This window comes from Perissodus microlepis, chromosome 16 (assembly GCF_051167445.1).
Source record: "Perissodus microlepis isolate ML-2025 ecotype Zambia chromosome 16, ASM5116744v1, whole genome shotgun sequence".
Taxonomy (NCBI): Eukaryota; Metazoa; Chordata; class Actinopteri; order Cichliformes; family Cichlidae; genus Perissodus; species Perissodus microlepis.
The window spans coordinates 6,399,523-6,417,500 of NC_140476.1; the positions used below are offsets into that span (position 1 = coordinate 6,399,523).

Sequence of the window (17,978 nt, forward strand, 5' to 3'; positions counted from 1 at the left end):
GGTGGGTGTCGGTGACGCCAGAGCGTCTCTCCGCGGTGTGTTTGTGCCACACCGCCACCTGCTGGCGAGTGAAGATGACATACACACACATTTATTACAGACTCAAAGGCCCAGATTAAGAGAAACACGTGGCATAAAAAACAAAACACAGAGAACATTTTAGTAAAGAAATACAGATGTGCTAGTCTCTCCACAGCTGGAATGGGTAACATGTGGTACTAAAAACTTATATTACGCATCAAATTGATTTTATATGCAGAAGCATTGAGCCTGAACTCAAACATGATTCTGCACCTTCAATAAACCAGAAAAAAGCAAAAAATTTGACTTAAAGCAACTAAAATATATAAAATCAAAGTTTTTTTAATTCAGATAATTCATTAATAAGGAAAATGTTCACCCTCATTGATGTTCACCCGAACTGACGCATCAATGAGGTCTCTTTATTAATAAAGTCACTTTGTCCAAAAGTGCTGGGTTTGCACAAGTAAGTAAGTATTTTTGTGAGTAATACCTGCCTCTCCTTTGTTGGAACCCGACAATCTGCCTCTTTGTCTTCTTTTGTGTGCTTTAAACAAGCTAAGATAATTTTTTCATGCCTGATATCATGTGTCGTAGTTCCAGGGTTTTGTTTCTGGCTCTGGTTTTGATTTTATTACCACTCTAGTTATGTTGAGCTTTCCTGTCTCTAACTCTTTAGTGTCAGTTGCTGTTTGGTTATTTGCTGTTTTATGCCAAACATTTGGTGTTTTTTGGCATCTAGATTCCTTTTCCCTCCTCCCTCCTGTTGTTATCAGTTGTTTACTGTTTATTTCACTCCCTGTGTCCATGTAGTCTGGCCTACTTGTTGCTCTTCACCAGATCACTGTTGGTTTCCCTGTTTTGAGTCTGTGCATTCCTGCTTCATAGATTTTTTTGCTTAACACCAAATAAATACTCGTTATTTGTTTGTTTAAACCAACATCTCCACATTATAACTCATGGCAACATGACCCATCAACAATACACAAGTGAATTTAATAAAATAAAACAAACAAAAGCTAAAATTGGTCAGCCCCTTATTCATGAGAAAGCACAGTAAAACCCACAAGTCTGAGTATATTTTCCAGACATAATAAATCCTTAATTATTAACCTGTGAGCACTCAGAGCAATGCTGTCGTGGGAAACATATTGAACTTTGAGGACAGAGACAAAGTATTCCTAGTATTGGCTTGAGTTTTATCTACTGAGGCTCCTTTAAAGACATGTCTTTGCAAACCAACTATATGAACAACTTTAAAAATATGATTTAAATATCAAAGTACCCCTAGGTGTACTGTACACACAGTTATCTTTGCAACAAGAAAAAAAAATAAGCACATTGAAGTGGAATCAATTTAGTTTTTTCTGCTAATACTTTGTGTGTTAAACTTCAAATTATATTTACATTAAGCAGTTTTTCTGCTTAAGTAAAGAACGAATTCATCTTCACCACAGAGTGAGTGTGCACCTTTCAGTACATGCAAAAACAAGAGGCAGCAGGTCTGTGAACTTTTCCATGTAAACGGCTGATTTGCATAAGCTATCATGAGATAAGAGTCACAACAGTGGAAGTTTCAGGGTGTGGAGCACCGCTGTGAGCAAGGTGTGGCTGATCAAATGCGTTCAGTCACCTGGGTAAATAAAGTTTGGTTATATGGTCAAACAAAACCAATTAAAAAAAAAACAAAGGGATATGGGATATTGTATAAAAACAAGACAGGGTGAGATCAATTTTAAAAAAAAACTGACCAGGCACTGAAATCACTTTTATTTCTTTGCTGACAAACACTGGATAAAATAATTGTTAAAGCTCACAATGATCTAAAGTAACTTGACAGATGATTCATTTGGTATCTATCAAAGTTTAGATTATTATTATTTTCTGACAAAAGCTGGACTGATTTTTTTTAAGCAAAACTGTGTCAAAGCTCAAAATGATGAGACAGGAGCATGAAGGTTTCCGGGTTTTGTCCATCTAGTCGGAGTCGCTGCTGCAGGAGCTGCTGGAAGACTACAACAGACAACATGAGTCGTGTTATTCATCAAAACTCACGAGAAGCTCAGTTTGTCAAAGTTTATCTAGCATTTAAAAAAGGCTGTCATGCAGGTATTGCAAGTTTTGCAAAAGCACTATGAAAAATACATTTCTGTGTTTTCCTGTGAGTTGCAAGTCCACAATTTGGTTGTGTTGTACAAATTTCTCATGTTATATGTCACACTTTGAATTTGTGGTTCGGTGCAATCAGTCTTACCCCGTGGCTGTCCTTTCCTTTCTTGTGACAGTGGCCATGCTTGTGACCGTGCTTGTGCTTATGTTTGTCCTTTTTCTTGTCCTTTTTCTTGTCCTTGTGTCCATGTCCATGTCCGTGTCCATGTCCGTGCCCGTGGCAGGATCCTTGCCCTTGACAACAACCAGAACCAGGTCCGTGCCCATGTCCGTGTCCTCCATGTGGCCCATGGTGCTGAGGAGGACAGGTTGGTGGGACAGTCCCTGGAGGATAACCCTGTGGAGGGTAACCCCCCTGTGGAGGGTAACCCCCCTGTGGAGGGCAACCCCCCTGCGGAGGATAGTTCGGGTAACCAGGTGGGCCTAAAAAAAAGGAGAAATGAGGAATCAGCTGTAAGTTCAAGGTGATGATTGAGGGGGCGATCTAAAAGAGTCGTGTTTACCTTGGTTGTGTCCGTACATTTTGCTGCGTTACCAGGAGAAACTGCAGGTCCTGAAGAATAAAAACACAGATTTTAAATTAAAATCTTTGATAAACACAAAGACAAGAGTATCACAGGTGTATCACAGGTGTATCACAGGTGAACATACCGAGTGCTGAGACCAGATCTGCAGATGCAGACGTCACCTGCTGCTGCTTTTTATGTGCAGCTGAACCAGAAGCAGGGGCCGAGTCTGAACTCCTATCAGACCATTTTCTGTTTTATGACCTACATGGGTGTGTGTGTACAATCATTAATATACAGTCAGCAATCTAGATTTTATAAGGGTGCACACCCACAGACCCACATGATCTATTTTGCCCTGTGGTTAGAGATTTTTTTTAATCATTTGCAGTCCTGCAAAACTTTTGAATACTTGGTGTCACCTGTTAATGCTTATAAAGCTGAGCATCTGCACAGACGTTATGCACAGTCAACACACAGGCGCATCGGTGCAGGTTTCATATTGAAGGAGACACGTTACATTTCTGCTGAATTCTGCACTGATTTGTGATGGAAATTTCTTAATCATGAAAATAAAGCACCACGTTGCAATTCAGAAGTAGTCCTTGACTTCTTTCACTGTGTCATTTGGGGGTAGAAAGTACAAATACATGTAATATTGGGAGAGACATGTCTCCTGCATTTCCCTGAAATCTAAACTCATACGTAAGATGATTTTTTTCTCACAGAAATTAATATTTCCAGGCATAAGGCGACATTAATCTCACTTGTGCACTGAACACACTTTTTGTTGTAATCAGATATGAAAAATGCACCACCCACTGGAATTAAGACACAAAGTTTCCATCCACAGGATGCAGTACACAGATTAAATGGCACAAAAAAAAACATAAACTGTGATAAAAACTGAATTAAAGTGGCTGTACTGGGAGCTGCAGGGTGTGTAACAGTTAGGAGAAAAACAGCGCTGAACAAAGGTCCAACCTGCCCTGAGTAAATAAAGATAAGGCACAGAGAGGAAGCAGAACAGCTGAGGTCAAATATAAAGTGGCACAAGTGTGGGGACTGACTGTTTTTAAGATTGATTTAGTATAACACAAAAAACACTTGAATGATCATAATTTAACTCAGATACTGTTAGGAACAACCCTCTGCTTGTTACATTTATTTAAAGTCTGCTTCACGTCAGCACATTGACTGCTGTAAAAGAGCCAGAGGCTCTACTACCAGCTGAGCATCATTTAAACACCACAACCTGCCGGAGCTTTGATGCCATCCCTTTATGACCACAGTGTGCCCACCTTCTTCCAGCATGTTAACACACCACATGACAAAGCCCCTATAGTCTCAAACTGGTTTCTTAAGCATGACAATGAGTTCTCTGTGCTTCAATGGCATCCACAGTCAGCAGATCTTAATCAAATAGCCTAATATCCTAAGCTAATCTAGGAGTGGTCCTCCTAACACAGCTGCACACTGATTTTAGTTGCACCTTAGTATAGATAAACAGTAGTTAAGCCTATGCAGCACACAAAGACTCATGCACCACTAGGCCAGCAGGGGCTGCACAGGGATCATGTTTAATATGAGTACCCACCACTATAACAGGACATAAAGAAAATAAATACATCTTTGTTCTCAAATTCAAATTTATTACCACAGAGATAGATACAAAGTCACCATTATAGGCTCACTGTGTGTTTTACATGATCTAAAAGTGTGTTTGCATTTCTTGGGCCAAAAACAGGTTTATATTTGAGTTAACACAAGATTTTTACATCATAAAAATGATTTTTGTAATGTGTCACGAAGATTTCCAGGTGGAATGTGTTTCATGAAGAAGTCTTCTAGTCAGAGTCACTGCTGCAGGAGCTGCTGGAGGACTGCAGGAGGGATAAACACAAGATATTTTAAATACTCTGAAAGTATCTAGCACACTACTCTCTGGGACTCTAGGTGTTAATCTCAGTTTTATATCCTCCATTCTGAGTTACTGTAAAAGTGATGGCATCAGATCATCAAGGTTGTTGGCTCAGTGTGACCAACTGTGACAAATTCAGTCAAGACTGAGCAAGTTATAAAAACATCAGTGTTGAAAGTCGATACTTGATGAGTTACACTTGGATAAAATGCCTCACTGAAAATCGGTTTTCAGGAAGGACTGCACAAACTTGCTAGTGTCATCATACCTCACCTCTGTGTGAACTGCTATTCAGTAGTGCAGTGCTGCACTCCTGAATTCTACCCTGTTCGTAGCCTTTCCCTTCCCGAATGTTCACAGCTGGGGACACTGGCTTTAATAACCTTTACTCTAAAGCAGTAGTTGTGAAAACTAAAACAATAAGTCTTAGGTTGTGTGGAGCTCCGGGAAGCCGCAGATTTGTGTCAAAATCTGTATGTGATCATGAATTTGAGCAAACCTATTAAGTTACTCATAGGTTTGACACTGGTATTATAAATGAAGACACATACAGCTACAGGGACTCTGCCCGAGGTCTCTTCCCCTTAGAACAAAACTTACTCTCATCAAGTGCTGCTCATAGGTGATCTTTGGACTGTCTTTTGGTTCTCCCTCTAATATTGTTGAGTATTTTTTTATTACAGTAACTAAAGAAAATATAAAGCAGATCTAATAGCATAGCAAAATGTACATTGTTGCATAAATAATCATATCTTACCCCATGACACTGTTTTCCTTTCTTGTGGCAATGACCATGCTTGTGGCCATGTTTATGTTTGTGGTGGTGACCATGATGACCATGGCCATGCCCGTGACCATGATGACCATGGCCATGCCCGTGACCATGATGTCCATGGCCATGACCGTGGTGTCCATGACTGTGGCCATGACCATGCCCATCACCATGTCCATGAGTAGATCCGCAGCCGGGTACTACCACGTGGCCATGACCTCCAGATTCTCCACAAGGTGAGGTCGCTGGACAGCATCCAAATGGACCAGGCTGAGGTGGACATGAAGGTGGTGGGGCAGGGCCTGGTGGACATCCTCCTGGCACTGGATGAGGTTGACATCCTCCTTTTAAAAATAACACTTTGCTCCTTAAAATTCAATGAATAAATATTTACAAAAACAATTGAGGAATCAGGAAATAAAAGTGATTTCTTTACCTTTGTTATGCCTGAACATGTCAAATGATCTGATCTAAAACCAGAAACTCAAAAAACTTGGTGCCACCCGTTACCTGTTAATGTAAGGGAAAAGTTTAATTGTAATGATGACTCAGAGAAGACAGATAAAAAGAAAAATCCACAGTGAAAAAGGCAAAAGTTTAGTTAAATGTTTTTAAACCGGTTAAAATATAGAATCATACAATGTATGAACAAATAAAATGAATATATAAGAAAGCCACAGCACAGTATAATTACTATAAACTACTCATCAGAAGGAAAGTTCACACTCGTAAACAGACTTTTGTCCATAAAACTAGAAATAGTACCAGATGCATAAACACATATTTCATGGTAATTATTCCTACATATCCACGAATGGACTTACTGTGTGTTGCACTGCAGATCAACAGACACAGCGTTCAGCTGACCCTGCCGTTTTATAAACCCACACCTCTATTATGAAATCCATCTTACATCATCAGGGGCAAGCCTGAACTCCCACCACAAGATGTCATGCCATCATTTGTTAAATTAATCCCAGCAAACACAATGATGGATTTCATAGGATCTGTGTCTGGTACAGCTACTAATAAATCATCAGAATCAGAATCAGAATACTTTATTATTCCTGAGGGAAATTAGGGAATCATCATCATCAAATCATGGCCTTTGTGTTTGTGCTGTGTTACAATTGGAATGTCCGATCTTGTTGCATAGACTACAGGGAGTGCAGAATTATTAGGCAAATGAGTATTTTGTCCACATCATCCTCTTCATGCATGTTGTCTTACTCCAAGCTGTATAGGCTCGAAAGCCTACCTACTACCAATTAAGCATATTAGGTGATGTGCATCTCTGTAATGAGAAGGGGTGTGGTCTAATGACATCAACACCCTATATCAGGTGTGCATAATTATTAGGCAACGTCCTTTTCTTTGGCAAAATGGGTCAAAAGAAGGACTTGACAGGCTCAGAAAAGTCAAAAATAGTGAGATATCTTGCAGAGGGATGCAGCAGTCTCAAAATTGCAAAGCTTCTGAAGCGTGATCATCGAACAATCAAGCGTTTCATTCAAAATAGTCAACAGGGTCACAAGAAGCGTGTGGAAAAACCAAGGCGCAAAATAACTGCCCATGAACTGAGAAAAGTCAAGCGTGCAGCTGCCAAGATGCCACTTGCCACCAGTTTGGCCATATTTCAGAGCTGCAACATCACTGGAGTGCCCAAAAGCACAAGGTGTGCAATACTCAGAGACATGGCCAAGGTAAGAAAGGCTGAAAGACGACCACCACTGAACAAGACACACAAGCTGAAACGTCAAGACTGGGCCAAGAAATATCTCAAGACTGATTTTTCTAAGGTTTTATGGACTGATGACATGAGAGTGAGTCTTGATGGGCCAGATGGATGGGCCGTGGCTGGATTGGTAAAGGGCAGAGAGCTCCAGTCCGACTCAGACGCCAGCAAGGTGGAGGTGGAGTACTGGTTTGGGCTGGTATCGTCAAAGATGAGCTTGTGGGGCCTTTTCGGGTTGAGGATGGAGTCAAGCTCAACTCCCAGTCCTACTGCCAGTTTCTGGAAGACACCTTCTTCAAGCAGTGGTACAGGAAGAAGTCTGCATCCTTCAAGAAAAACGTGATTTTCATGCAGGACAATGCTCCATCACACGCGTCCAAGTACTCCACAGCGTGGCTGGCAAGAAAGGGTATAAAAGAAGAAAAACTAATGACATGGCCACCTTGTTCACCTGATCTGAACCCCATTGAGAACCTGTGGTCCATCATCAAATGTGAGATTTACAAGGAGGGAAAACAGTACACCTCTCTGAACAGTGTCTGGGAGGCTGTGGTTGCTGCTGCACGCAATGTTGATGGTGAACAGATCAAAACACTGACAGAATCCATGGATGGCAGGCTTTTGAGTGTCCTTGCAAAGAAAGGTGGCTATATTGGTCGCTGATTTGTTTTTGTTTTGTTTTTGAATGTCAGAAATGTATATTTGTGAATGTGGAGATGTTATATTGGTTTCACTGGTAAAAATAAATAATTGAAATGGGTATATATTTGTTTTTTGTTAAGTTGCCTAATAATTATGCACAGTAATAGTCACCTGCACACACAGATATCCCCCTAAAATAGCTAAAACTAAAAACAAACTAAAAACTACTTCCAAAAACATTCAGCTTTGATATTAATGAGTTTTTTGGGTTCATTGAGAACATGGTTGTTGTTCAATAATAAAATTATTCCTCAAAAATTTGCTGGTCTGCTGATGTGAAAGTGCCTCAAACTGTCATTTTTTTGATCAAGGTCAAGGTCAAATGTATTTATATAGCACTTTTCCAGACAGACGATGCTGCATAAAGCTGTGTGTTAAAAGCCAGGACATAAAAATATGTCTTTAGTAGTGATTTAAATTGAGCAAGTGTTTGTGCAAGTCTAATATTTAGCGGAAGACTATTCCAAAGTCTGGGACCTGCCACAGAGAAGGCTCTATCGCCACGAGATTTGAGATTAGTCCGTGGGATGGATAGCATTAATTTTGAGCTAGACCTCATGGTTTTTCCTGGAGCATAAACAGAAAGGACCTCAGGCAGGTAAGAAGGGGCTTGGGTGTTAAGTGACTTAAAAACAAAAAATAAAAGTTTAAATTGGATCCTGTAGGAGACAGAAAGCTAAAAAATTGGGGTTATATGCTCTCTTTGTTTGGCATTATTTAGCAGGTGAGCTAACTGGTACCAAACGGAGATGTCCAAAATAGTCCTGGCTCTGTAAAAGGACATCAGACAAAAAAACTGAACAGACCAGAAAAGAATAATCAGTTTTCATATTTATTTTTTCAACACAAGATAACCATATAGCCGAAGCTGATTATAGGTTTACACAAAGTGTGTGTACAAAAAGATGAATGTAGACTCTAGATTTTGTTTTCCAACACTAAAAAAAATGCATTCTCTTTGATGACCAGCAGGGGGCAGCGAGGTGCAAAAGAATTTCAAGTTCAAGTTCAAAGTTTATTCGCCACATGCAGTGGCAGGTTGCCCTGCAGTGGAATGAACCCGCCCCCCGACCTTACACATACAACACAGACATCATATGGGGATACAAGTCAGAGAACGGTTGCATTACAGAAAAACCACTGAAATGTACACTACAGCGGGAAAGGTACAAGAGGAAAAAAAGAGACCTCTAGTCATGCTGGGCTACAGGAGGACAGCATGAGAACAGGAAACAAAAAAACTCCTCTGCACAGAAAAGCACATAAATGTCCACAGCACAACATTATAGAGCACGTGACCAGCAACAGGGTTGGGTAGGGGGATAAGGAGTTCACCCAGGCAACACAGCAGTCATCCTGCCACTGCGCCGACTCTCCAGCGCGGGCCCAGACCCGCCTCATGTTCCCAGGAGGCAACAAGTATCAAAGGCGTTGGAAGGGGACGGGGGATGTGTGAGTGCTTATCAGTGTAAGTGTATGTGTGTGCGTGTCCATAGTTCAGCTGAGACAGTGTCCTTCGCCCTATCAGGCTAAGTAAACAGTCTGCTAGCCAATCCAGGTGGCCTTGCATGGGATGGGAAGAATAGTCATCACACAGTCGTTATCAGGGAGTTGTTGATCGGCTCCAGCCTTGGGCCTGAGCAGCTGGCGCCGTGGTGTCCATATGTTGAATATTGTTGATTTCTCTTTTATGTGAGCAGCTCCAAATTTCAAGCTACTCTTTAACACTCTGACACTGGTCTCTCGATCTCCCGTTGGAGAGCCGCGAGCCTCCCCATGATGGTATCAAACTTCTGTTCCGTGGTGTTGTCATTCTTTTGATTCTGAGACCCCACAACTGCAGTGAGCCGTTCTGCGATGTGATCCAACTTTCGCTCAAGGGTGTCATTTTGAGCAGATATACTTGCTTCTGATTTATGAATTTGGTGAACAATTTCCAGATGATTTTAGTTCTACAACATAATGTTATTTTTGAAAATCATGTTCCAGAGCAAAGAGACACTGAAGCAGGCTTTGCGTTAAGGCAGAGCTGCCTTGTGATTGGCGGTTTGCTACCCCGTGTGAATGCAGTTTCCTCAGTTTCTCAGGTAGAGTTGAGCCACTCTTGTCATGTTCTAATTCAAAACCAAACATAGGAAAGCTCAAGGCTCAAAATGATACTCCACAAACCCAGATATCCAGTTTTTATTAATATGTGAATGAGCATTCTGTTTTACATATTCTTTATGTTTAATGTATTTTTACATCTGTTAAAGTTATTTTTAAGTAAACATTAAAAGAAATGAGACAGGAAAGGCTAAGATAGTAATGTGTCCTTGCAGGTTCCTCCAGACATCTTCATCTAGTCAGAGTCACTGCTGCAGGAGCTGCTGGAGTCCTGGAGAAGAGACAGATGATACTTGGTGAATTCCTCACACTGATTCTAAATTCAGTTTTTTAACTCTTTTTGGCTCAGTGGTTAGGATGGGGGGTTTATTTTTCACCTTTGACCTCAAAATATCCTTAAAATTGGCTTAAAGTTTGTATCTGCTGTCCTGCTACCTGCTGAATAACCTTTTGAAAACATCTTATGAATAACAGAGTATTTCAGTGATCTTTCTCAGGATGTATTATACAAACATGTCACACTTCACTTGCACCTGAATACTGAATATTTCCTGTTTTGGATCAAATCTGCACATTAGTAATATTCAGTCTCACCTCGTAACTATCCTTCCCTTCTTGTGGCATCTGATGTGCTTGTGTGTGCGCTTATACTCATGCTCACATTTCTTTTTATTTCCACCGCTGCCAACACCTTGTCCACCGCTGCCAACACCTTCTCTGCCAAATCCACATTCGGCAAGGCTAATAGTGCAGCCAAACCCATGGCTGCTGTCACCACCTTTTCCGCCAAGGCCAGTACTGCAGCTAAAGTCACTGCCACCACCTTGTCCGCCCCAGCCTTTTCCTTGCCCCCTTGAAGATGGTCCTCCTATAATTTGAGATAGATAGACTGACTTTTCTGGGGGTATATAGGAAATATTAAAAAAAAAGACAAATGATGGGAGCTGTGATATTTACCTCTTCCCTTATCAGACATTTCCAAACTTTAAACCTCACACACTGTAAGTTCAGTGAAACCTGTTTAGAAAATAAAACACAACATATTCATACTATATCTGAACATACACATTTACGATCATCAGCAGAGATTAAGTGTTGAACTTACTGCGTGCTGGCAATTTGATTCACTGACTCACCTGTCACTTTTTATATGTAAAGCCACACCTCAACCTGAAGTATGCTGAACGCCCATTTAAAGGTCAAATATAATGTTATAGTCTGCAACTGACCATGCACATACTGACAAAACCAGAATTACATGTTGATGTAAGAGCACACGGGTCAGAGTAACACACAAATGCACTTCAATTTCATGCTTAAGTACTTTGTGAGTGAACAGTGTGATTGACAGGGCTGTTTGTTCCTGCATTTTTCTCATGCAAAACAGGTGTGATTGTATATGTTCTATTATATCTGTACAGCCTTAGAAACAGCAACTTCAGAGAAAGTTTTTTTATAATGAATTTTTTATAATAGTTGTTTCGTTTGCAGGGCTACATATTCAAGTCAAGACTGTTTTAAAGGTGTCACATTCATAAGTTCAATCCTAACATTGGCAGTTGGAATTAAAGTGGTTATCACCTCACTAAGTTAATTTAGGTTTTTCCCATATGTTGACATAATCATATGATTATGATCCCTATGCGTGTCACCATCTCCAGTCAGACACACTGTCAGATGACGATGATGAAATGGTAATTAAAAATGTAGAAAGGCCATAAAAATATGACAGTGAAATGCTAAATATTCCCAGGTGAGTAAAGCAAACCATTCATCTCATTATTTGCACATTAAAATAAACATTTTTATTCCAGTTGATTATTTTATCACTGAGGTGATAAAATAGAGCCGGATGTTCTCTCAGCTGCAGACTTGGTGCTGTTTAAGGGTTTGACAGTAAACATGTTTAAACTTCAGAATTCAAGCATGCAAATTAGAGGTTGGAGGTTGGCACAGATTGGATGTCCGGTTTCAGGATCATATATAAATGCTAAAATGATTAAAATTGTAGCAAAAAATCTTATATTTTATGCTCATCAGAGAAACACACACTTGACGCTCCTACTCTCCTCACAGAGGTCTGAAGCATCTTTCAGAAACAGTAATGCCATTTTTTGGAGAATTGATTCAGGAGCCTGGTAAGAAGTGAACCACCTCTGTACATAAAGCCCGGGGTTACCCTGACGTTTCCTGGATAAGCTGAATTCCTGTTACCTGGTTTGGGCTTCAGGTTAGTTTCCAGATTAGAGATCAGCAGGTATGAAATCACCACCTACTCAGATCATCAGAAAATACATCAATACAGGTATTAAATACCTCTAATGGAACACAGAGCATACACCAAGAAGCGTGCACAGATCCTGAGGCAGAAACTTGATATATAAAGTTGATAACCAACATCAGAGTGTTTTTTTTAACTTTATCTTTTTTCAGCTGATTAATTATTACACAAAAATTATTTTTGAATTCACCGACTTGGCTTTTAGAGGATTTTGCACATTGTTATAAATACCTCCAAATATACTTGGTCCGTCCTTTCAGGTAACAAACAAAGGTTAACCTGAAACCTCGTTTGGCACTGATATTATATTTTTACAGACTTGAAGAAGATGCAGTGAAACCTGCTTTCTTAGCATGTTGTCACGCCTCCGACTCTGAACAAATATCAGAATACTTTATTAATCCCGAAGGAAATTAGGGAGTGTGATCAAGATGGATCACACTGGATTAACCAGTTGTGAAGCTTTGTCATGTTTGTTTCCAAGTGCACTTTTTTTTTTCCAAAAGTGACACTCCCACTAAGCCACCAAGCCACAACACAAGGCTTTTTTTTGTACACTTGACACACAGTTTTTCTAATAAATTAACTCTTTACCACACAAGCTGCTGGACTTCAGCCTAGAAAACATAATGGTAGGATTGGTATCAATAACCTCGGCTATGTGCTGCAGCGGGGGATGCAGGCGTTGTTGCAGAAAACAGTTGACTGTGAGCGTAAATAAATGTTAAAACATCACGAAATGTGATGATGGCAGTGCTTTGTGTTACTGAGTAACGTTGTTTCAAACCTAAAAAAAGAGAACCTGGTGGCTTTATCAAAACAAACAAGACCCCTGATCAAGAACGGTGATGGCCATAAATTTCTCACAGGACCTTGTGCTCCTACAGAGTTAAAGACTTTATCTGTTTCTTAAAAGCTGCATTTTATTTATATACACACACACACACACACACACACACACACACACACACACACACACACACACACACACACACACACAAATAAAAGGACATTTTGAATGACCTGATGTCCTTCCTTATGTTGGACTGCATCATTTATTCATTTACACTTATTTCTTGTCTGTTGTCCCACATTTGCCCAGATGGACACATGTCCAGATTTCAGCATGGACTCTGCACCACATATTTAGTTTGCTGGGATCATGAAACCCTCCTGACTGCATAGAACCTGTTTATGAAAAATCTCTGTGAGTCTTTCCTCTACTGTTTCTTCCTCATCACCCTCGTCTGCCAATATGTTTTGTGTACTTCAGGAAGAGATGACAAAGCCAAACTCTGTATTTCTTTTTTAATTATTAAGATCAAATAAAGAGTAAACTACAAGTAAAAGGGGATGTAAGGCGACATGGACAGGAGTCTGTTTTGTACACATGAATGTTTAAGATCAGACTGAGAAAGGATTTTAAGGAGGAGCTCTGGCTGTGTGGACAGGAAGTAATTCAAAGAATGAAACGTGTTTGCAGCTGAATCACATCAACGGTGCACGTTCATTGAGTCAGTTCAGGTGTGACTTAAAAACAGATTATGTGTTCCAGTGAATGTTGTTTTTCCATTTTTTGTTGGAGACATTGATGTTTTTTGGCATGCAGTCTGTTCAGAGCTTGACCTTCCCGGCCAGCCGACTGGTGGGATAAAGTCGTGAGAAGCGGCCGAGGGTCCAGATCGGGAAGACGTTTCTGTATGAGGTGTAGCTGATGGCACAGCTTTTATTGAACACACCTGCAATATTCTCCTGAAAAGGAAGAAGAAAAACAACACATTAACAATCCTGTTGTATTTCACATGGTCATCGATGCAGGCATTAAAGGGACACATGTCCAGTTTTGGAAATATCTGCTGTAGTTACGTCGTCATATAGATGGCACTCGCTGTGTTGGGCTCAAAGCACTAAAACAATGCTTTTGAAAAACTAAGCAGCTAAGTCTCTTTACAGAGTGAAGACATTTGTGTTTGATTTTTAGGGTGCGCTGTCCCTTTAAAGGCAGAGAGTCACCTGTGGCCAGTCTCCGTTGGGCAACTGCTTGTCAATCAGCATCTGTACTCCCCTCTCAATGGACTTCCTGTCAGGATGCCTGGTTATACAGACACACAACATGCATTACATAAACTAAACAACCCGATTAACACAATGCTCACGTCACATCTTTATTCTGACTCTTTCTGATTGGTCAGTAGCCCAAAAGTGAGTTGCACTTTATTACCTGACAGCCATCAGCCCTAACAGAGCCCAGCAGGTGTTGTGTATCTGAGCGGAGCCACTCTGGATGTAGCGACGCTGCTCACATGACTCAAAGTCCTCCCCCCACCCTCCCTCTGGCATCTGCCGGTCCAGCAGGAACCGACAGGCTTTCTGCACCTCTTCGCACACATGTCTGCTCACAAAGAATGTGATACAAAAAGAAATATGCAGGCTAGAGCTCACAGAAGATCATTGCTGTTCAGCAAGTTTTGGAGAACAATGGGCGGTTTAAAGTAGGAGAATGTGTATAAAAGTCAGTGATTACATCTTACCCATTCTCGTACACATGACCCATGCAAGCAAAAGCTTCCAGGCCAAACCACATCCCATACGTGAAGCAGACTCCCCAGGACCTAAGCAATGAGACAGGAATGTAAAAGTCATGTTCACAGTATAGTTGGGGCTTTCCTTGCACACCTTTATATCATTTTACTTCCTGCCTTTGTCTGTTTTAACTTCATGTTCTACTCATCAGTTTCACCTGTTGTTCACAAGCATTAGCTGCACCGTTCTGTCACCTGATCAGCTTTGAAAGTTGGTGTAATAGTTTTTCTTTCACATTTCAATTAGGATTAGCCTGCTGCATTTTTTACAAATGCACTTTAATGCACTTGCACCTGCATGCTACTGATTCATGTTAGTTGTTCATCATTTTGTCTTAGGAATATCAGGAAAGTCTGTGGCATCCGTCTGTCCAGGAGAATAAAGAGTTACATTAGTAACATTTTAGGCCCCTTTTCTATGGAACCAGCTTCCAGTTTGGATTCGGGAGACATGCACCATCTCTACTTCTAAGATTAGGCTTAAAGGTTTCCTTTTTTGCTAAATCATATAGTTAGGGCTGGATCAGGTGACCCTGAATCCTCCGTTGGTTATGCTGCAATAGGTGTAGGCTGCTGGGGGATTCCCATGATGCAATGAATGTTTCTTCTTCAGTCGCCTTACTCAATATGTGTTAGTAGACCTCTCTACATTGAATCATACTTGTTATTAATCTCTGGCTCTCTTCCACAGCATGTCTTTTATCCTGTCTTCCTTCTCTCACCTCAACTGGTCACTGGAGTTGGCCGCCCCTCCCTAAGCCTGGTACTGCCAGAGGTTTCTTCCTGTTAAAAGGGAGTTCTTCCTTCCTACTGTCGCCAAAGTGCTTTCTCATAGGGGCTCATATGATTGTAGGGTTTTTCTCTGTATGTATTATTGCAGGGTCTACCTTACAATATAAAGCACCTTGAGGTGTTGTTGTGATTTGGCGCTGTTTAAATAAAATTGTTGTCTTTCAGTGTACTTGGTCATTACTTGATGTGTTTTTAATTTTTTCTGTAACAATAGCACTGAAACCTTTTCTCTTCCAAAGTGTAATTTCTCAGTTCAATGCACCGTTACACCGAATAAATAAATCTCAGGTAATCTAATTCCTTTGTGGTTTTGAAGAACCACATAAATGACTTGAGCTTAGCTGATTTTACTAAACCTGACAAACCTAATGTCTATGTTATTATTTCGTTTTTTTGTTTGTTTGTTTTTTACAAATTTGTCTCTAATGTTCTGGATTTGGGTGCTCTCATGTATAAAATCTACCAAGGAGATCCAGTAATAAATCTCTAATTTTGGCCTCACCCTTCCCAAGATCCATCAGGTCTCTGAACTTTCCTGCAGTACTCCAGCCCCTCTCTCAGAGTCGACCTGAAGAAGACACAGCAAACTCAGAGGATCCTCCTGAACTTAAGCGACAACTGAGAAAACACATATGCTCAAGATATTTTCAGAAAAAGACAGTTTGGTTTTATACTCATTTAGCCCTGCTAATACTTTGGACAATTACAGAAGAATCTCACACTGTGGACACATTTGCTCCAATGGGTTTATGAGAGGGAGCAGAAAAGATGGCAGTAAGTGTAGCTAATGTCCAGCCTTTGCTGTCACCTGCCCGTCTGTCGAGTCATGTGCACAAGGGTTCAGGATTGCAGTGCATGTGTGAAAACAGTTTTAGGAGATAGCATACCTCTAAACAACGTGTTTATACCTTATCTCCTCGGCACGGTGATCAGGGTAGACCTTCTGGAAATGCCTCAGAGCCTGCATAACTGCTGAGGTGCACTCCACATATGTGTAATCTATCATGATGTCGCCTGTTTGTGTATGAACGTAAGAGATAAAAGAAAAAGACAGACAAGGCACAAAGTAACAGTGAAAAACAAACATTTCACAACATGTTCTGAATCCTCATTTTCAATGGAAAATAAGGGAGTCTTTGACTTTCTGCCCTTTGCTACTGGAAAGGTCATTGCCACATTTTCAGTACGCAATGGAAACAAAGGTTTCCACTCTCCAAATGTCATGTTTATATTTATTGCCTCCCTTTTTCATATCTACATATTTACAGTTTAAGGGACTCAGACATTCCCAGCAACAGCCGGGAACTCCTCCTCACATGACTCTTTGAAATCAAAGTTTCTTTTATACAGAGACATTTTTTTCAGTAAGATGTTGGCAACACACTCACCGAAAACCTCAGAGGGGTTGAGCAGCTCCAGGAGTCTCCCTCCTCTCTTAGTTTCATATGTGGCAAATCCACCATCTGTGTTTTTCATGCTCAGCAGCTACAAAAACAGAAACATGGTGAAAAGATGAAGAAGAGGATGATGAGGGGCTGGGTCTTCAGTTCAGTTTGCACTCCAATTTCCTTTAAAATGAAAAGGCAGCAAGATTTCACATGAAGCCTTAGATATTCTCAATTTTTCACAACGCTCCACATTTATTTCATCAACGTTTATTTTAGTTAGCGCTGTACATAAAATACGATACGCATTAGGGGTAAAATGTGCAACATAAGGTAATATTAGAGTGTTAAACCTAGAAAATCAATTAGAAATTACAGTCAAGTTTAAGAGCTGAGTATTTATTTGGTTCATTTAAAATACGAGCAGAAGCCTGCTGCAGCAGACCTGCAGATCTCTGGGATGTGTGGGGCATAAAACACAAACAGGATGTGGAGAGTATGAACTGTAAACAAAAAAAAAAAAAAAAAGGCTTACTGACTAAGTCCTCCTTTTTTTGTACTCACCACGTTGACGGCATCACACAGACGCTCAGAGGGGACGGGCTGCCTGATGGAGGGGCAGAGCTCCTGCAGCAGCATCAGTGACTTCAGGCCTTCTGCAGTGCAGTCGGCCACAATCCAACCACAGTCACGGGTACTGAAGGGGAAACCTCCCTGAAACAAATGCAGTGCATGCTTTACTTATGCACATAAGCTAAATTTAAGACGGTTTATGTTTCGTCAAAGCACATCCGAGTGATTTATTTAACAATGATAAATAAACTGGTTAAAAGCGACTGCAGGGTGATAATATCTGTACCTTATTCATCTGTCTGTAGTACTTCTGATATTGAGGAGGATTCTCCGGGATCTGTAAGAGCGAAAAACTGGTCAGCCAAAATAAAAGTCAAAATAAAACCCATCGTGATCAAGTCTTGAAACTTGGGGCCATCTCAGAAGCTCATGC

The 17,978-nt window shown here is 40.6% G+C and overlaps 1 protein-coding gene and 2 long non-coding RNA genes across 3 annotated transcripts in view; all 3 read right to left on the reverse strand.

Moving 5' to 3' along the window:
* Positions 1-4,314: 4,314 nt before the first annotated feature.
* On the reverse strand, positions 4,315-5,685 carry LOC146370284 (uncharacterized). Its single transcript, XR_014797113.1, has 2 exons — positions 5,375-5,685; positions 4,315-4,579 (listed from the first exon to the last, which is right to left on the reverse strand). It is a non-coding gene; the product is annotated as an uncharacterized LOC146370284 (long non-coding RNA).
* A 4,279-nt stretch (positions 5,686-9,964) lies between these two features.
* Positions 9,965-11,020, reverse strand: LOC146370285 (uncharacterized). The gene is made up of 3 exons (XR_014797201.1): positions 10,890-11,020; positions 10,594-10,800; positions 9,965-10,203 (listed from the first exon to the last, which is right to left on the reverse strand). It is a non-coding gene; the product is annotated as an uncharacterized LOC146370285 (long non-coding RNA).
* Positions 11,021-13,506: 2,486 nt separating this feature from the next.
* Positions 13,507-17,978, reverse strand: part of lss (lanosterol synthase (2,3-oxidosqualene-lanosterol cyclase)) — a 16,487-nt gene continuing 12,015 nt past the window's right edge. The window contains exons 14-22 of the mRNA XM_084954583.1: positions 17,832-17,882; positions 17,537-17,686; positions 16,976-17,072; positions 16,496-16,601; positions 16,090-16,155; positions 14,745-14,825; positions 14,435-14,605; positions 14,227-14,305; positions 13,507-13,965 (exon numbers count right to left, since the gene is read on the reverse strand). Of these exons, the coding sequence (XP_084810709.1) occupies positions 13,828-13,965; positions 14,227-14,305; positions 14,435-14,605; positions 14,745-14,825; positions 16,090-16,155; positions 16,496-16,601; positions 16,976-17,072; positions 17,537-17,686; positions 17,832-17,882 (939 nt within the window). The 3' untranslated portion in view covers positions 13,507-13,827. The remainder of the gene's footprint in view (positions 13,966-14,226; positions 14,306-14,434; positions 14,606-14,744; positions 14,826-16,089; positions 16,156-16,495; positions 16,602-16,975; positions 17,073-17,536; positions 17,687-17,831; positions 17,883-17,978) is intronic.